The 20263-nt window shown below is 45.6% G+C and overlaps 1 protein-coding gene across 5 annotated transcripts in view; it reads left to right on the forward strand.

The window, feature by feature from the left end:
* Window positions 1-19980, forward strand: part of LOC111845775 (nuclear factor of activated T-cells, cytoplasmic 1-like) — a 63768-nt gene extending 43788 nt beyond the window's left edge. For all 5 annotated transcript variants that reach the window (XM_023815444.2, XM_072716894.1, XM_072716893.1 and 2 more), the window contains one exon: window positions 17268-19980. In XM_023815444.2, coding sequence (XP_023671212.1) covers window positions 17268-17323 — 56 coding nt within the window. In that variant the 3' untranslated portion in view covers window positions 17324-19980. The remainder of the gene's footprint in view (window positions 1-17267) is intronic.
* Window positions 19981-20263: the final 283 nt, after the last annotated feature.

Below are 20263 nucleotides of genomic sequence, written 5' to 3' on the forward strand. Positions count from 1 at the left end.
GTGAAACGTCACGCAATCAGGATAGGGACAGGTATCACTTTTCAGCCAGTCTGTAGCTGCTGCTGCAGACTGCCATGTTGCTGGGGGGGGGGGGGGGGGTTGTCGCAGGGACATTGCTTGGGGGGGTCGGGGAAAGAGTGGCACACGCACACCGGACCCAACTGTTGATACAAGGACTAATGAAGGAAGTGAAAAACAATGGGATGGAGTTTCCTGGCCCGGTGGGGGGTTCATTTTCGAAGGGGGGAGGGGATGGGCTGTGATAAAGGAGCTACTACAGGGGTTTGGGGGGGCTTGGAGGGTTGTTGTAGTGTGGCTGGATTCCTCCCCCAAAGCCCCTGTCTGCTGCCCCAGAGGCCATCCTGATCCCCCCCACACTGATACCCTGGGTATGCATGTTTGTGAGTTTGGCACTCCATACACCTGGGACTGCCCTGGCAGGCCTCAGCCTTGTTTAAATCATCAAAATGGTACTTGAGGGAACATGTAAAACCAACAATGCTCTCCTCTGGTGCCCAAAGGATGTGTGGTTCTACGCCAGAGTGTCAAAGTTAAATGCCCCCAACCGGAGCAGCAAGTGTGTCCCCACTCAACAGTGGGACGTCAGCCATCCTGCAAGCCCTTTGTTCATTCTGAATGTAAACATCTCGCGTTTGAAGGGTAACAACCAGCGGCACAATGCGTGCAGAGCTTAAAAATTATCGGGGGGGGGGTGGGTAATTACTCAGAGGAGGCATCATTGAAGTGCAACTGTCAGCGAAAACCCTTTTCCTGGGGAGACATTCACTCCTCCCCCAAAAAGTAAACGGAGCCTAACGTCTGTCGCCAGTCAGACGTAGCGAATCTGTGATCTGCAGGCCTTCCCGCACTGGCGAATCTGTGATCTGCAGGCCTTCCCGCACTGGCGAATCTGTGATCTGCAGGCCTTCCCGCACTGGCGAATCTGTGATCTGCAGGCCTTCTGCACCGGCCGCACGTGGCCGGAGATCATCCCGTCGCCGCCTTTGTCAGGTTTGGCCGTGAAACCTCTATGTGACTTGGGAGGAGTCGTGGGAGGGGGCCCGTCATGTACACCTACACAGGGACACAATAAAGGCCACGGCGAAGCAGCGTTGGGCCGTCGGAGGATATCTACAAGACTCAGGCATAATGAATATGGCACACAGCATAAGAGGGTTGTTAAGAGATCGTTTTACTTGGCAATTGATACGCAAGTTGATACAATATGAAAATATTCCAAATTTGCGTAATGCTCGTTTATAAGCGATTCGGTCCCAAGCCGAGTAACCTGGTTACCTCGCAGTTATACCCATTCTGCTGTCACTTTAGGAGGCCTGATCTCTCCAGCCCAGCAGACAAATGAACTCAGCGCATAATAAAGCCTACATTAGGTATTCTGCTGGAATGCGTATTGATTGGTGACGGACACTAAATGACCTCAACGCCAGTACTCTCCCCGCATCTGATTTCTGAATAAGCACCTGCGGTCGGCTCGCAGAGGCCCACTAAATGTGCCGCAGTAACTGCATCCTTTGAAGGCATTTGGAGGATGAAGCAGGGTGACCCTCTCTCCCATCCCACCACCCATCGTCAAGAAATACGGAGAGGTGTGGGTTGCCAGGTCCATCTTTCAGGTATCGCCCTCTGTCTTCCCACCTGGATAAACCTCGAGAGGTATTTTCCTGTAAGAGGCTATATAGCTCTAAAAATCAGTGCACAACAGGAAGCTCTAAAAATCAGTGCACATTCACCGTGCACATTCACCGTGAATCCTGTAAGCGTATGTCTTTGTGCGGTGGGGCGATGGTGCTTTGGCGTCTTCTGGGTAGACAGGCACTACAAGGCAGGGGTGACGTGTGACAGGGTAGGAGCAGAGGTGCCAGGTGACGTTCTGCACACCTGTCATTCAGCATGACAGGGACCCACTCCTGCAGTCACATGGTGAAGGTGGGGCCTCGCTGCAACAAAGTGCCCCTGTGTTTTGGAACCCTCCCTCCCAATGAATTCAGCACAGTTCCTCATCTATATTGGCACATGAAGCATAATGAAATAATCATAGAGATAAAATACTCATTCGGTAAAACAAAATCTATTCATCCGTTGTGAAAAATCCCAGGAGTGCAGCATTCCTGCTTTGATGTGGAAGGGGGCCAGACATGGGAATGGCATCGTTATGTCCCTTTTTCACGTCAAGCAACCCCCCCACACACACACACACCACCATTCGAAAACTCAGGCAGAAACCCCTTGCGAGTAGAGCCTGGAACCGTAATGAAGGACCCCTTTGTGTGGCGGGGTGCCGCGGCAGCACTGAGCTGTGGGTGAAATCCCTCCCCTGCCGGCCCCGTCTCCCCTCATTAGGCCCCCGGGCGCGAGGAGTGACATCATCAAGCGCCGTCGTGCAACAAGGGAGGCAGATCTGTAGCAGCTGTACTCGAGCACAGTGAGGCCTATTCACTGGGAGCCCCTCTCACATGTGTGCGCTTTGTGTTCCTGACGGCCCGACACACAGACAACACCTTCCTGTGTCCTTTTTTTATTCTGAAAAGAAAATCCACATCTGGTTATTTTCCTCCCCAAATTAAAGTCTGTTACGTAACCGGAGTGAAGCTGAGAGCTGGGTTCGCCCAGTAAAGAGAGCGCAGCACATTTTTCTAAGCTTTTTTTTTATTATTGAAAAAGCAGACAGAGAGTCCCGATTTAACACAGGCTTTGTCTGTCTTTTCCACCCCGCCTCGCTCCCTTTCTGTCTCCATTATCACGACAACCGCTTCTGCTAAAGCTTTCGGAGGTTCCCCGTCCCGAGTCCCCACCATCGGCCGTGTGCGGTTTTTTCCTCATGGAAACTCTTACGCTCCTTGGCCTTCATCCGACGGCCCGGGTCTCCGCGCAAACCCAGTAATGATGAAGCGCCGGGGCAGAGATGCCGAGTCGGCGGCTTTGGAGGCCTCCCCAGCCCGCAGCCGGGGGGGTGGGCACGGCGCAGTGGGGGGGTTTAATGCCCCGCGGTCAGAGCGCGTGCTTTTACTACACTCAGCACGCGACCTCGGGGTGCGTCCCTGGGCGGACGGGCCTGCAGAAAACCTGGCCGGCCGGCCTCCCGGAGGTGAAGCGCGCCATTGGTTAAGTGCAGCGTCACGACCGCAGTCTGCCTGGGGCTGGCGGCTGACCGACAGGTTTGAATAAGAAAAGTACAATTAAAAATCAATGGGGTTTTTATAATTTATGATTTTTAGAGATGGTATAGATTTTAGCCATCAGCCTTGCATTTTAGTGTCTGGCATTGTGTTTTCCTGGAACTCACTGAGAAAAAAAAATAATAAGGGCTTTTAGGAATTTTGGAATTATTGGAAAAAATAATATGGATGCAATGGATCATTTTTTGGGTTCGGACTACGGTTGTACGGTATGAGGGCGGCTGTGAGGAGATGCATGAATGCGACCACCAGATGGAGTAGATTTGGTGGTGGTTCGTACGGTCTTTGGAAATGAAAACGCGCTGTGATCAAGTGACTTCTTATGATTTATCACCGTCTGAGTCATTCATCGTATTGTTGTTCTTGTAACAAACGATAATAAAAAATTATTGTTATTGTTGTTCGGAGCAAGAGACAACGTCGAGATGCAATTAGCAAAACTTGGAGCCAAATAAAAAGTATGAAAGAAGCAATTAGAGGGCTGGATGTTGGCCGGCCGTAGCGTGTCGACGTGTCTGAACTTGCAGCACTTCACACGTTTGTAGGCACCACCAGTGCAGCGTAATTAGGAAGCTCCCAGCGCAGGCTGACAGCCGTGAGCCTAAATGGCCCATATGATGCTTTCAGTGCGGCCTGCTCTGATATTTAAACCTCACCTCCGGGGTGGAGTACTCAAGCTGTGGCCTAGACCGATTCGGTTAAGCACATTCACTGCTGCTGCTGCTGTTTTATTTTTTTTTTGTCTAGAAGGGCTTTCCTTCTCTTTCAGGCCATGACATATTGAGAAACGACTGAACAGAGCTATTAGCTTTCATGGCTAACCATGTTATGCTCTCCCCTCAGTGAAAAGCAGACCTGCAGTGGGGCCATGGCTGTGTGCTGTTACGCACGCTATCAGACACTCCGGGGGCCATTATCCGGTCAGCGTTTTGGCGCTTGCCGCTTGACGATGGCTTGCCCGCAAAACGGAGTCATCTAACTTCAGCCGTTACATCATTGCACCTTTTGTCACGGCAAAGGAATCTATCGGCTGAGTAACTGCTAACCTATCTAAATATATTGGGGGTTTTTTTCTAGCGTGAAGCCCAGTTGCAATTAGATCCGAAGCCAGATTTCTCCTCTTTTAGGAGTCTTTACGTATTCGCGAAGGAATGCAAGGAAATCAGGTCATCATCGCTGCCGTGAAGAGCTCGTCATCATGAGAGCATTTGTTCCTAATGAAGCCATGCCGCACACCACTGGGTAGGCGGAACTCGTGGCGTTAAATGCTGAACGATGGTGGGGAACCAGCCAGGCATTGAAGGCTAGTGGCCACATCTGTATGACGACCAGGACGCAGACGAGTCTCAATGTCCCCTTATTTATTCGGTGAAGGGCTGGTACCACGTTCTGTCACTCCGCAACCTGCCACACCAGCCTCCACCCACTCAATGTCCAGGGTAATTCTTTCCATTTTCCTGGGATGACAAACCAAAGTTTTCTCAATCTCTTGCTTGTCTTTTACCTAAACTGCATACATATGGACAGCCCTGACTGTGGTGGTCCTCTCCTCGGTCATAATCGTCTTTACTGCTTTTTTCCAATGCTACCACTGTTCATTGCATCGTTATGCATTGCCTTTCAAGGCAGATAGTGACGTCGTATGGGGTGGACGCCTAATGCTTTTTGTAATGCTGTGGCCCATCGTCTCTGAACTCCTAGCCGCAATCTTTATCAGTCAGTTGTTTAAAACCCAAATGTTCTGGGCCACAGAAGGCAGACAATTAAAACACCACCTAGTTCGCTGGAGGTCAGCCCCCAAGAACCACGGTCCTCTTACGGAGTGCCGCGTATCCCAACCCGAGGCAGCGGTTCAGCTCGATGTCCGCAGGAGGAGCATAAAGATGACGGATGGGCCCTGTGCTTTCCTGGGGAATAACCGCAAGGTCTCAAAGGTGCACAGCTGGTTTTACTTGCAGTTGTCTCGTCCTCTGTGGCGGCTGCTGACGCCCCGTAAACAGCACCGCTGTCTTGGGTGTCCGCTAACACCCGTTACTCATACTGGGCTGAAAGAAAGTCACAGCTGAATTTTTAATGGCGACTGGGTCCAAGCGCCAGGTGTCTGAATGCATAAATAAATAGGCTGAAAGATATAGGGGATTCAGAGAATGTGAATGGAGATGATCTTTTTTTTTCCTTTAGAAAACACTTGACAAAATATATTTGACATAATAAATTATAGTGCTAATGCAGGACTATTGCAGGATCAGTTTCAGGGCACTTTTAACAGTGTTTTGCAGCTGTGAAATTGGCCTGGTGTAGGAGTCAGTTTGAGAGGAGATTTAGCATAGTCTTTAGCATAGTCTTTAGCATAGTCTTTTAGCATAGTCTTTAGCATAGTCTTTTAGCATAGTCTTTAGCATAGTCTTTAGCATAGTCTTTAGCATAGTCTTTTAGCATAGTCTTTAGCATAGTCTTTAGCATAGTCTTTAAGTTGGACCAACAACCATCCTGATAAAGGATCTGCTCACGTTTGTATTAATCTGTCCAAGCCGTTGAGTTGCAAGTGACTCTGTTCAGACTCAGAAGGTACTTTTCACTGCATCATTACAGCGCATGGTGCTTTTAAAATGTTACCTTCAATGTGAATAAGTGACCATCTGCCTAACATTGAGTAGACATTTATGGACTGTGAGTGCTTTGCTTTTGCTCTTCTGTCCATTGTTAAGTGCATCAACAAACCAGATTTTATTTTTATTGTCGGTTAAGTGGTAAAGTTCATACTCCCTAAATCACTGGAGGCCAGTCTTTGTTTTTCATCCAACGTAGGGTAGGACCCTGTTTTGGCTTTTTCCATTATGAATCGCGTTAGCACGTTGTAGCAGATGCCGTAGTGATGGATATCAACAGCGAATGCTGCTCACTATTTCTGTTTTGGCAGCAGTCCTTTAAAGACTCCCCCCACCTCACAGTAGCTGCTGTCACCAGCCTGTTGGCCTCAGCACGCCTCCCCATCACTGCTGAGCCCAAGTCACACAAGGCCATGCCCTGAATTGCTGTGTACATTGGCAGACGGGTAAAAGTGAACATTTCGGCGGATGGTCTTTCTAACTACTTTATTATCTTCAGTTCTTCACTCTTTGTTTTGCTTTTTTTTTTCTCCCGTCAACCTTTGGCAGACTCCTACTTTGCAGGAGCTGTTTCCTTTTGGCCGACAGCAATCAGATCTGCTGAAGGATAAATAACATGCCAGGCTGGTGTTGGACGGCAAGCCCACTAATCTACACAGCTGTCCCCTGTAGCTGATTGGTGGACAGCAATTCTACTCACTACAGAGTGGTCTCCTATTCTGGTAGCTGATTGGTGGACAGCAGTTTTACTCAGTACATAGTGGTCTCCTATTCTGGTAGCTGATTGGTGGATAGTAGTTCTACTCACTACAGACTGGTCTCCTATTCTGGTAGCCGATTGGTTGACGGCAGTTCTACTGACTACAGAGTGGTCTCCTATTCTGGTAGCTGATTGGTGGACAGCAGTTTTACTTACTGCAGAGTAAATCATACCCCTGAACATGTGTGTTACCTGTGCTTCCTATAGTGATTGTTTTTATTAAATCATAAGTTTACATTTAATGTAATTCATTGTCACAAGCAAGTTGTTGCACAGTGGTTTATGTTTCCAATCTAAGAGCTGCCCCCAGGCATGACTCAGGGATGGGAAAAATGAACAGGGATTTTATTTTGGGATAGCAAGGAAGAAAACCAGCCGGGTTCACAAAAAGACGAAAGGGCCATTGGACCTCCAAAGGGCTGCAGGTGTGGGTTGGGCTTGGCATTAGGTTCTGGGTACATTTACTTGGGGGGGGATCAAACATTACTGGATATATACTATGGGACAGCAAGGGTCAGGTGGGAGAGCTGTGATCTGCATGGAGAAACACATGAGTGCTGACATTTCTGCTGCACTGCTTTTAGTTCCAGTTCATTTCCAAAGCTGGTTTATACCATTCTCTGTCAAATGCACTTGGGTGCCATACTGGAGTCCTTCCCTGACCGTAAATGAGGCGGCGTGCAGCCGCTCATCGTGTCAGCGACGTCATGCTGCATGCCGGTTCTTATGCCTCAAAGCCGCCGACGATGAGGCGGGTCGGCTCTTTCCGACTGCAGGCCGGGCTGATTTATAGATGACATCGTCCATTGATGTGTGCACTCAGAGGCCCGATCGGGGGGCCCAGATCCAGTGAATGGATATTTCAGAGCCACCAGATGCGGGGAGGTTAACCGCCCTCCAGAGTCATTCAGTCCGAGCCAGATGCAGCACATGGTCAGAGCTGAGAGGAGGTGCCACCGGTCGTATGGTGGGCAGGGTCACTTCAGGTGTGGATTCCACCAGACCTTTGTGACTTAATGGAATTCACCAGGAACCCAGGACTTCACGTCTTGAAGGGTACGCTAGGGCAAATTCCAGCTGGATCAGCAGATCTTATCTGCATAAGGTCAGGTTGAGTTTATGAGGTGCTGGACACAATCATACGTGAAGTTTTGCAGAGTAATAGATACCAACAGAGAAGAATTTGCTTCTAATTCTAACAGGGCACAATTAACCTATATCCTATAAAAGCATATTCAACAGTCCCAGTAAGAGTTAGCCAGGCTGAAATGGACTGTTGTGTAGACATATGATGATATTGTAATATAAACAGTTATGAGGTTTTATGTAACAAGGTATAGGTCTATTCTTCCATCTTGCCTTGTCATCCTGGATCTGTGAACTTCAGAGACATTCTCACTATGCAGAAACACGTTGAAGCCGTGGTCCTGGACAGTAAATTCACAAACGCCACTCTCCTGGGTCCTCTGGAGATGCACAGCAAATCCGCAAGCCTTCTGTATGATTATTTATTCGTTTAAAGGTGCGAGAGAGGCACTTGGAGGTGTATCACACATGATAGATGCTGCTGATAAAACTGCCATGAGGTAAGCGCTGGACGTAGAGCGGCTTTTTGAAATTCCGCTTTACGACTGGCTACCTGAAGGTGATTTAAAGCACTTGAGCACAAATGATGATGTCATAAATCCTGGGAGGAGTAGATGAGCAGCCAAATTTTAACTCAGAGGATTCCTTGCAAAAAAAAAGAAAACCCAAACCCTAGTCTCCTTCAAAGAAGTGATTGTTTCAATATGTCTCTACATGTGTTTTCATATTACGAGCTGCTGCTCAATTCAGTCACAGTCTCCCAAACGTTTGGCTCTAAAATATAATCAGTCCACCAGGCTAAATGAATGTAATCATCGTCGCCTTTCAAATGACACATCTGCCAATCTAGTCACAAGATATTTTTGTGTTGGAGACTGCAGGGAATTAAGAAAGACAACAAAAAGGAAAGTGACAGGTTATGGACCTTTCAGAGTCATTGCAGAGTTCTCATGTGAAGGCAAGCAGCCTCAGGATTGAGGAAGGCAGTCAAGTTTAATGTGTTAATATACCGACAAGAGCCTGGTAGAGGAGGACAGAGAGGTAGAGATTAAGCACACGTTAATGATATCACTATATCATTATGAGAGCAGTTCAAATTATCACAAAACAAAAAGGTGGTTTTACACTGCGAAGTGTGACGCCGTTACCATGGCGGCAGGAGTGTTATGCGTGAGAACCTGAAGGGAAAACACAGGCGGCGTTCTAGACCGGCAAACCACAGTGTTTCTGTTCATTTTTATGAAATTACCATTACTACAGAGAACTTTTTAATATCTTTTGTCCTTGTAGCTGCTAAAAACACTCATTAAAGCCATAAAGTTGTCTCCCTGCTACCTTAGAATTTCCATTGAATACACGTTTGTCAATGTGTATGTGGAATGATGGTACCAGAGTGTGCGCTCATGCACGTTGGACCTGTTGACACTAAAACTGAAACAAAAACGGACACTAAATAAAAGGAAATAATTTATGAACTGAAATAAAAATGAAAACCATATTTACAAAAAATGTATTGGACTTTAATCTGCAAAAGTACCTCCACACCACCAACATCATTTTACTTTGTTTAACCACAGTATCTCCTCTTTTAAAAGATGTTGATCTGTCCGTTCCTTCAGCGTGATTTCAGTGCTTATCACTTGTCGCATGTGGCAAGCTCCTGTAAATGAATCTATTATGCATGAGGATACGCCAAATTTATACAGATTACTGTATTATTAACTTATTAACAATATGCATCTCATTAATATTTTTAGGCATACTACTAATCTGCTTATTTAATTGTGGGTGAAAATAATGTTCATATAGAGCGGAAACGCCCTATAACGGCATACAGTTTGTTGTAGTCAAAATAAAATTCAATGAAACTCAAATTAACTGGTCAAGTTGTTTATCTTGGAGGAAAATTAATCGTTTAGATTCATGGACCATTCGATACAATAGTCGATAAATTAATCAATAGAAAAATAATGGTTAGTGGCAGCCCCACGTATAAGAGTGCACGACCATTTCTGACTTTTCTGCCGTTTGCGTGGATGTTTCTGTCGCAGGAGTCAGGTGCTCCGTGCCTCGTGAGCATCCTGTAAATCGGACAGCCGCGCACCGTCGTGATTGGGGCCCTGGGGAGGCGGGCACGCCACGTAAACACCTGCAGGCTTCTCCCCAGGGCCCAGGAGGAAGTGAGGGTGTTGGGGAAGGGGGAGGGGATGCTTTGCCACAGCAAGGTTAAACAGGGAGAGTCTAAAGTGGAAAGGATTCGGTTTCATTTGTTTGTTTTGTAGAGAGAGTTAACAGCGTCTTCCTTTCATGTGCAGTCTGCTTTGGGATCCATATGCCCCTGTGTTTGGCTGGGGTGGGGGCCGGAAGCCGTCATGAAGTACCAGGTTTTGGACCATCAGCGTTTTCTGTTATCACTGGTGCCAGGAGAGAAACTCTCTGGATGAGTAATTCTACTCTGTGAAATGACCGCGAGCTGTGATAACGTGGTTCACATAGAAATAACTACTACTAATTTATGCACAAAGGTTCATGCCAAAGGAGCATGTCGAGTTGCGTTTTTGGTTGATGTTGTTATTATTTTTAAAAGACCAAAAATAGATTCGTGATAGCTTAATTTGTTGATTCTGAACTTTCGCCCTGTAACCCTGTTAAGTGTTTTGTCGCTTGAAAATGCTAGTTCTGAAATTCCAGTAAATCCCAGCCAGTGCAGAGTGCCACGTCCTGACAGACTCTCATTTCTGTGTATTCTGTGTTTTCTGTGTTGCGTGTCTGGGTTCTCTAGGTCAGGGCAGACTTTGTGGCAATTTTATTTTGAGATTAACATCAGTTGAGAGCTTTACTCAAACATCTGGTCGTTCGGGCCGTCCACTTCTAAAGCCGCGTTCTGGCTCCCCTTACTTACTCGCACTAGCTCATTGTTCTGACTTAATGAAAGGATGCTGAGCAGAAATCAACTGAAAGAAGTGAAGCGTCACTTGGTCAAAATAAGCCAGATGGCAAACATGTAAGTTGCCATTTTCAATTATCTTTGAAATGAGCAGTTAAAATCCTCAAACGTACGACATATTCCTAAAAAGTTTTAACAATGAGGGGGGACACACTGTTGCCTCACACCTCTGGAACCAGGGTTCGAGTCTCCTCCGTGCCTCCGTGTACGGAGTTAGCATGTTATTCCAGTGTAATTGTGGGGTTTCCTCTGGGTACTCTTGTTTCTCCCCCACAGTCCAAAAACCTGCTGAAGTTAATGGGTGTTACCAAATTGCCCATAGGTGTGGTCTGTCAGTGTGAGTGTATGGTGTGTGACTGTGCCCTGCAATGGCTGGATGGATCGATCCATCAATGATAATACAAACCCATTATTGAAACAGAAAGTTGAATTGCTGTGATGTTTAATGATAATGTTCCAGATGCCACTGAAAATCCATGCAAAAGTCCAGTCTTAAGCTATTTCTGTGCAGTTGTTTAATTGCTGCAATGAAGGGCTGCAGCATTCACTGTTTTTGTGTGCCTTGTGGACTTGAACTGAGTAGTTAGCCAGAATGTAATCAGGAAACATCCAGCTATTCAAAATCAATATTCTGATAAAACTGCAGAATCTGAAGTCCCTAAACAGACAAGCAGTGATAATAAAATAAGCGTTCGTAATCCTGAAACGCCGAGACTTCTTTGAATTTCTTCAGGGAAGCGTCTCGTTGGGATTCGGTGAAAGGGAATACGATAAGCATGGTGGTAGCGCCCCTCCCTCTGATCATTTTAAGATACACGTGGGTGGCTGCAAATTGTCCATAAAGCATTTATGCTGAAACTGAGAGCAGATTTGATATTGTGGGGAAACAAAAAGTAATATGTATCAGGAAATTCAATTGTTCTCATACAGCTTTAAACTGAGAGCCAAGCTTCCTCTTAGTCTGATGTCTGGGCTTTAAATTAGGTATAAAAAATACAAACATATATATAACCTGTGTCATGCCATTTTGGATCGTGATCTCCACACAACAGGGTTAAAAATTGAGGAATTCTGTTATTGGGTTGCATGTTTTGTTGGACCAATCTTTCTACAATCTATGAAATAGCACTTACATCATAGAAACTCACACCTGTACTGAAAGTTGTTGGTCATGTGTTAAATTGGATCAGGCCTTGAAGTGTGGTCTAAGGAGAAGTTTCTTTCAGTGCCCTCATGTGCCTTTGACAGTCACTCAGGAGAGGAGCCCCTTAGTGAGGATGTGCAATATTGATGTGGCTTAGGTGAGTTTGCTTGGATTCACTTGGATTGTGAATGCAAGCCGAGCTGCTGGTCAGCAAATGTTTCTCGGCAAAATCTGGAATTCGGTTACTGGCGTGCCGGAGATACCGGCACAGTGTCTCCCCGCACCAGGGACCGGTCTGGCTTCCGAAGCCGCAGAGCCTCTGCCTACCCCGTAATTCACTTTGCTGCTCTCCTGCTAACTTGATACGCTGTCTGTTCTCAGCCACACGGCAATTGATATAGGTGGCCAAGTGAAGCAAGTAATGTCCCTCACCGGGAATTGAACTTTTCTTTTAATTTAAAAAGATTTACTTTGACAATCAGAGAGACTTACCTCTTTCCTCCATTTCTTAATTTTTGCTGTAAGAACTGTGTACATGAAATAATACCCTTTTCATTGTTTTGCTAAGGATGTCTGCTAAATGACCTAATACCCATGCTGGTCATTTAACATGCAAATGACAGATTTCTGGAGTTACTTCCTCAACATAAGACTTCATATGTCAAGTTGGGAGCTAAGATTCTGATAGATGTATGAAGAGACAAAAATGCAATAGTGTAAGATTGTCTGATTGAAAAGATGCCCCGTGCCTTTTGCAGCCCAGTTCCCACTGGGAATACTGGGAAAACATGACTCAGGTTGGATGGGCTCTGACCCGGGTGGCGGTGGGAGCAAGCGGGGGGGCTTGTTTGCCTCGTGCCAACGTGAGATCCACACCCAGGGAAATTGTAGGATCTGCCCCCACATTGTACAGCCTGACGGGTCTTTCCAGATGCATGGCATGTTTTATTGCCGTTTTATTAGTGCGCCTTTCTCATGTGTCAGTCACACACTTTCCAAAAATAGCTGGCCGATGGTGGGGCAGGTTTGTGAAAACGAAAAGCCCTGAAATAAGCTGCTAGTTTGACATGACCTGAGGTAGTGAAAGACACTTATTTTTCTTGGCACAGTCTAACAGTATACTTTCTCTTGCTATTGTCCTTTCTCTCTCCCTCCCTCCCTCCTTCTCTCTCTCTCTCTCTCTCTCTCTCAACTCTCTCTCTCTCTGTGGAACCCATGCCGTTGAATTTTCCATTACTACGTTGTTTATTCACCAAGCCGTTAATGCAAAGGATGTCTCCAAGGAACTGTAATTCAATTCCACAAACAGTCACAGCATCTAATGCCTGCATTAAGGGGGGGAAGATCAACATGTTTCAAGGTGGTGCCATGTGTAAGAGATGGAGGTTCATGGCGGTGCAGAAGCAGCCAGTGCAGCCATACCCAGTGCCATGTGTAAGAGATGGAGGTTCATGGCGGTGCAGAAGCAGCCAGTGCAGCCATACCCAGTGCCATGTGTAAGAGATGGAGGTTCATGGCGGTGCAGAAGCAGCCAGTGCAGCCATACCCAGTGCCATGTGTAAGAGATGGAGGTTCATGGCGGTGCAGAAGCAGCCAGTGCAGCCATACCCAGTGCCATGTGTAAGAGATGGAGGTTCATGGCAGTGCAGAAGCAGCCAGTGCAGCCATACCCAGTGCCATGTGCACTTAGCATTTAGCTGCTGTTAGCGCACTGCTCACCAAACACAACAATCCGCCTTATATTTACTGGTTAGATCTTAACTAACTGATATGCAGGTCTATATTCAAAAGACATGTACTATTTGGAGTTCTTGTTGGCTGTACTTTGAATCAGTTCAGCTATCAGTGGTTTTATAGCAAAATTCAAATCAAAGAGGACTAACAATCACATGCACTATGATGCCCAGTACAGAATGCAGGTCTGAATTATATTGCACATTAAATGTTTTAAATGTTACTCATAGCTGGCCAGTTACATTGTAACAGTAGGAGTGTATTGCCAGTTAATTCAAAGCTGCCTTGAGCTGTCAGTTAAAATGGGACGGTCCGTTATTCAGGTGCCATTATGGCCATGATGTAAAGCCTGGGGTGAGGGAGTTTGGAGCCTGAGGAGGAGTATCTTCCAGCACACTGTTACATCAGGAAGAAGGTATTTGGTATGGGGACCCTATATGACTCTCCACTTCTGCCTCTTATGTCACGTAAGAGAGCGCTCCTTCTCGAGAAATTCATAGGAACAGGAATGGTGCTGGCCCCTGCCATACTGCTCCTGCTGCAGTGCCCCTGCCATAGTGCCTCTGCTGCAGTGTCCCTGCCACACTGCCCCCTGCCACAGTGCCTCTATCGCACTGCCCCCTGTTGCAGTGCCCCTGCCACACTGCCCTGGGTCACATTGCCTCAGACATCAACTGGCGGCCCACCCACTGCTCTGCAGTGTTCCCTGGTGTCACACTGTCATGCACAACGAAGAAAAACACTTAGTTAAAGGCACGCAGAGGGCCTTCTTCATTATTGAAGAGCCAGGAAGGCAGGTATTTTAAGAAGGTTTAATTAGATCCCTCATTAAACATCAGGCAGTGTGTGCATGATGCAGTCCATGCCCAGTTCATTTTTCCTAGGAACATTTAAATGTATAATAGTCCATCGTCTTCTCATTGTCCATCCTGGTCAAGGCCACAGGGAAGTATAATAATAATAATCAAAGTAACATTAACAGAATGTAAACCCTTATGCCACTAAGAAACCCATGGATTCATATAAAAGACTTGGGCTGCAATGGGTCACTGTTTGATCATTAATTTTAGCCATGATTTGCAGGCTGGTTCCAGGTTTCACCTCCTCATCCACCTCACAACGCAACTAGTCAGTCCAAGGTCTGGCCTCTGAGCTGTAGCTTATGGGGAGCCGACATTTGCCTCCAGATTACTGAGCCCACGGAGACGTTGAATAAAAACATCACATTTGACATTTATTAGAAAAATTTGTGAAATGGGGGAGGCACAGAGACAATGAAAAGCTTTGCCAAACATGGTCCACCTCTTTGTACCAGAGAGCTTGCTGAATACCACATTTGTCTCTGGTGTTACCTCTTAGTACTGTGATTAAAAAAGTCAGTTTAATTGTAGAGGTTAAGGTGCCAAAAATAGCTTTTTCCCCAAGACACATATAAGAATAGAGAATCGCAAATGCCATTAGCTTTCTCTAAATAAACGTGTCAAAAAATGGCTGTGGTCTATAGAGCTCACCACATCCTCTTTCAGTGGCTGGCCTGCTTGACGTTGGTGCTGACAGAGACGCAGAACCAGGGTGTAAGTCCCTCCCATAGCGGTGTCGCATCGCTCAAACAATCTGCTTTCTTTTTTTTTTAACACACATCAGTGGAAAACTCGAGGGGGAAAATGGAAAATATTAAATGATACAGAAAAACAACACTGTGGTTGGTATGTAGGTGTGCGAGGTTTACAGAAGACACCATGAGGGTATGTGAAAACATAAAATGATCACTTTTTACTTTTTTTGTAGATAGGAAAAATTCATAAACTTTGTTAGAGCTGTGCTGCTAGTGTCAGGAGGATTTATGTCAGATAAACGATAAAATCCTGAGATGTCCTGTCACTGTAAGCTGCAAAATGTCTTAACTGCTATTCAGGCACAGGTGTTTGTGCTTTACTAAGATGTGAGCTCCGTGTTTCACCTTGTGGTTTCTCTGTTCAAACCGCACACTAGAAAGCCGTACATACGTGTATTGTGATTCTTCGTGCTGCCAAGGTGAAAATATGAAACCTGATCTTCAGTTCAACTTATCAAAGAATTTCAGTTTATTTTACATAGACTGAGCAATAACAGCATCGTAGATGTTGTGCAGTATTTAGAGTGAGTGACAACAGAGGACAGAATGCAAAAAGTTTAAAAAAAAAAAAAAAACGTGGTTCCCCAACCCCCCACACATGCTGCCGTGCATACAGATATGAGATAATGCATGTGTTTGGCAGCCAGAGACAGAACTGCAGCCAGCACTGCATTCACAGAGTAGCTGCAAGTTCCAGGCCTCACATCCCAGCTGGTTCCATGTGACAGAACTGCAGCCAGCACTGCATTCACAGAGTAGCTGCAAGTTCCAGGCCTCACATCCCAGCTGGTTCCATGTGACAGAACTGCAGCCAGCACTGCATTCACAGAGTAGCTGCAAGTTCCAGGCCTCACATCCCAGCTGGTTCCATGTGACAGAACTGCAGCCAGCACTGCATTCACAGAGTAGCTGCAAGTTCCAGGCCTCGCAACCCAACTGGTTCCATATGACAGAACTGCAGCCAGCACTGCATTCACAGAGTAGCTGCAAGTTCCAGGCCTCACATCCCAGCTGGTTCCATGTGACAGAACTGCCCACCAGGCTGGCTGCGCTTTCTATTTATTATGTTAGTACTGACAGCGATGCTTTATGTTTGTATTTACACTGGTGGTCAGTCTCTGCCTGTCTGGGCACATGCAGCATGATGGTACCACTTCAGGTACGACAAAGTTACCCTAACTCCCTCACCACAAGGCCCATCCCGTACCATGTGGAACCACCAAAATAAAATTAAAAAGAATAATATCAGATTATGTCATGTACCAAATGGCAAGAGTCCATTTGCATCGAACAGCTGAGCATCGCAAACATGGAAAGTTTGTATTAAACTCATTAAAGACATGTAACATGAAAAAAAATCAATGTACTGTTTCCATTTCTGCAGATGATCTTACCATTTTGCAGTAAACAGACAGCAGCTTTCATATGATTAAAAGCTTGAGAGTATAACTTTTCACAACTTATGGTCAAAGAAAGGTCAAAAAAAGAGTGGAAAACTCTTTTAAATAGGCGTGTCTGGGTTTTGAAACCTCAGCGTGCCAGTCATTGGGGCATGCTGTGTGTCTGGGGGGCAGCAGCTGGGATGGGGGGGGGGGCAGTGCTGTGCTCTTTGTCACTTATCAGGGGGTCCCCGGGGCCCAGCTAGCTGGCCCCCGGGGCAGGAAGGTGGGAGAGCAGCCGGCGTCTCCGGGTCGGGCGCGGGGCAGGGGTTAGTCTCCTGGGTTTCCCTTGCTTTATATCAGGCACATTCCCCCCCCCCCCCTCAGAGTACATGGGGCTCCCTGTCAGCGATCTGCCTGTAGAAAACTTCACTGTCACATTAGTGGCCTTGTGTGATCAACGCTGCCTGATGCTTTCAGTGTGGATGTGAGACTGATACGTGGTGGTCAGGTGACCTGTCAGGTGTTTATAATTCACATTGGTGAAGGAATGATGTCACCACAAGCAAGTCATAATCAGAATCCAAACTGTTGATAGTAATGTGGGAAGGACTATAGCCAAGGTGAGTAACTAGTAGCAATTAGAATACAGTTCCCCATAAAAGGTTCTTGTGCCAATTGACCAGTTGTTATTTCCCTTTGCTTTGAAGATGCTTATTCATACAGTTACATAAATAAACGTTTTGAAGGTCTTGGTTATATGTTAAGACTGATGTTTTCTGTCCTGTCTCCACAGTTAATGAAATCATCAGGAACGACCTTTCCAGCATCTCAGTTCACAGCCATGCGTAGGACCATCAGTGGTGGCCTCACTGTCCATGACCTTTGACCTTTGAACTTTTGCCCTCACCAAGCCAGACACAGGAAGCACAGGAAAAGGGAAAGGAATCGCGTGTCAGATATATGGGTCACACTGACGACGCGCTGAATCCTGAAGATGCCCTTCTCTCCCTCACATTCCATGACGACTGAGGGACCCATCAGCCTGCACAGTTTCCAAGGAGAACATGCTTTTGAAAGTGACATTGACTGAAATTCATATTTAAATAGGAAAAAAAAACACAAAAGACTAGAAAACCAAATGATCTGCCTTAAAAAAAGACTTCAACAAACCCAGTTTCCAGAGAACATCACTTCTTCATCACAAGCTGTCACAGTTGTAGGACTTAAAATCACCTGGCTTCATTTGGCTAAAGTTTCCTAACAGAAGCAGTTAGCCAAAGAAGTGCCTTACTCCACCAGCAAACCAGACAGAAGCCTATTATTTTATATAATTTTTTATTATTATTGATGGTTAAGTTCTAATGTTTACTGGAGAAAAGCTGTGTAGGATTCACCTAAATGGCCTTTGTTGTGATATTCCCTTGTTCCCTTGCTAAAGATGTATGTCTGATGTGCTTTGTATGTTTATATGTGCAAACTGTACCTCAAATGTATGCCTTAGCCATGTATCACAGCTCTTCCTTTGCTGAGCAGTCAACCCCTAGCAATGTTACCTTCACACAGCCATTCAGAACACCGTTCAGATTTCATCAGAAGGCGTACAGAATCATAGAAACCACACAAGCTCAGGTTGGCAGGAAACCAAAATTACAAGCTAGACCTTCTGTGATGACGACTGTTAATCGTTACGGGACTCAGCTGCAGCCAAAGACCCAAGATGCACGTTTTTACATTTATGAGAAATATGCAGTGTAAACTCATTGACATAATCGTGTTCTCAGACTAATTGTTTAGTGTGGTAGAACAGTTGCTATGCCCAGTGCCTGTGCAGGTCCAGACCAAGAGACACCTGCCTGGAAATCAGCAGTCTCTTTAAAAATACTCCTTCAGGTTTTCCCATTCAGCCATTTTGTAGTACTTAATGCAAGTCACAGAGCGTGTAAATAAGCTTACTGCTGTGTCTTTTGATATATCTATTAATATCAGTTTTTCCTGCCTTTTTCTTCTGGAGGGGAAAAATTACTAAAGCTGGCAATAATGGATTTTCATAAACCAAAGGATTCTACTTTTGGTGAAATTATTGCTCAAGCTTCAAACCTTGGATGTTATGGATGATTGTGATACATCTCAAAGAATGTATGCACTTTAGATAGTGAGCTCACACTTGACAGATGTCCATCTCACCGACCGAAATGCCCCAGGACACGTCAGGTTGGATTTTCATCATTGTCTAAAGTGATTATTGTGCATTAGGTATGTGTGTATATATATATTGTCTTTTTGGAGCATGCTGTTGTATTGTTGATCATATTTTAGCATACAGTACATTGAATGGCTAACTAATACACAGGAATGAAGTGTTCGCCCATAGATTATGTCATAGCATGGTTATGTGTAGGTGATCAGGAGTATAGATATTGTGTTCATCATTCCAAGTCTCCTCTAGGCAAAACTGTAACTCCCACTCCAGCCTAGTCGGACCTAAGGTGAAATGTACCTTCCTCTTCAATATGAAATATTTATGGGAATCTGAAGAGGTAATGTATATTGTGTTTATGCATACAGTACGTCACATCTTCAAGGAACAATGCTGAGATATTTAAAAAGAAAATACCATATTAATCATGTTTGCACATTACTGTGAAGACAAGAATTTGATGTGGCCCAAAGATGACTTACAGATCCATGCTCTACAGACCTGTCTCTGCCTTGGCTGTTGTATATTGCTATCTTTGCCTTATGGCCTAATCGGGAAATGACGTTATATTGGCCATCAAGGCTTTGCAGATTACACTGCAGGTTATGAACAGATATGTATGTTCATATCTTACATACCCTTCAGACTGCCTTGCGATGATATGTTTAAGTGACAGGGCAAATTTGCCTTGAACACTGGAACACTTTTCCATGTAAAATTCTAGTATGAATTATGTGTCCCAGTTTTCGTTTGCCATTGCATGTTGAATGTATTCTGTTTTATCAGCTTCCGTTCATCGGCCGCAAGGCTTTGCTTTAGCTGAATTTGGTTTTTTCTCCTGTTTTTTGGCCCACCTTGTGAGACCTGGGTTAAACCTCTCCTTATGCACATTGAAAACGTTGGCATGTAAATAAGATAGAGCTTCGACGGTGCCTGCTTAAATGGGTAGATGTTTTCTCTGAGTGGGGCTGAAGGCTGAGGAGTTCCCCTCTACACGCACTGCATGCTGCTTTCCTCCCTGCATGAGGTGCACTGGCGGGGGGGGGGGGGGGGGAGCAGGGCGGCTGTGCAGCCACACAGCACCTCCAAACCCTCTGTCATCATGAGGACACCTGCTGGGTGCCTCTCAGAAGAAGCCCCTCTGTTTAAAGCACTTGTCATACCCACCTCTCCCCAACATACACCCATTCTCCTGGAAGGAACAATATTGAAGTGTGTTATTATTACCTCTGACGGATTATAATGCTGTTTGCAAATACCCTGAACTTTAAAGTCTATATGCAATAAAGCACAAAATACTCTGTTGACATTTCTTTGTTACTTTTCACTTTTGACTGTGTGTGTGTGCTTGAACTTCCAAGATAGTACAAAGAATTTCAAGACTTACTTGTCCTGGCACTAATTATCTTTTCAGCTGATCAGGGATGCTAGGCTTTCCCTTTTTCTCAACTCTAATTGGCTGACAGGCTATCGTTATGGCGACGCATCATCATGGTGACAGAACATTCCATCACCGCCATTTCTGGCCACACTTCTGAGGGCTTAGGGCTTACGATCTGCCTATAGATTTTCACGAGCTCGCTTCCTTTCCT

This window comes from Paramormyrops kingsleyae, chromosome 9 (genome assembly GCF_048594095.1).
Source record: "Paramormyrops kingsleyae isolate MSU_618 chromosome 9, PKINGS_0.4, whole genome shotgun sequence".
NCBI lineage: Eukaryota > Metazoa > Chordata > Actinopteri > Osteoglossiformes > Mormyridae > Paramormyrops > Paramormyrops kingsleyae.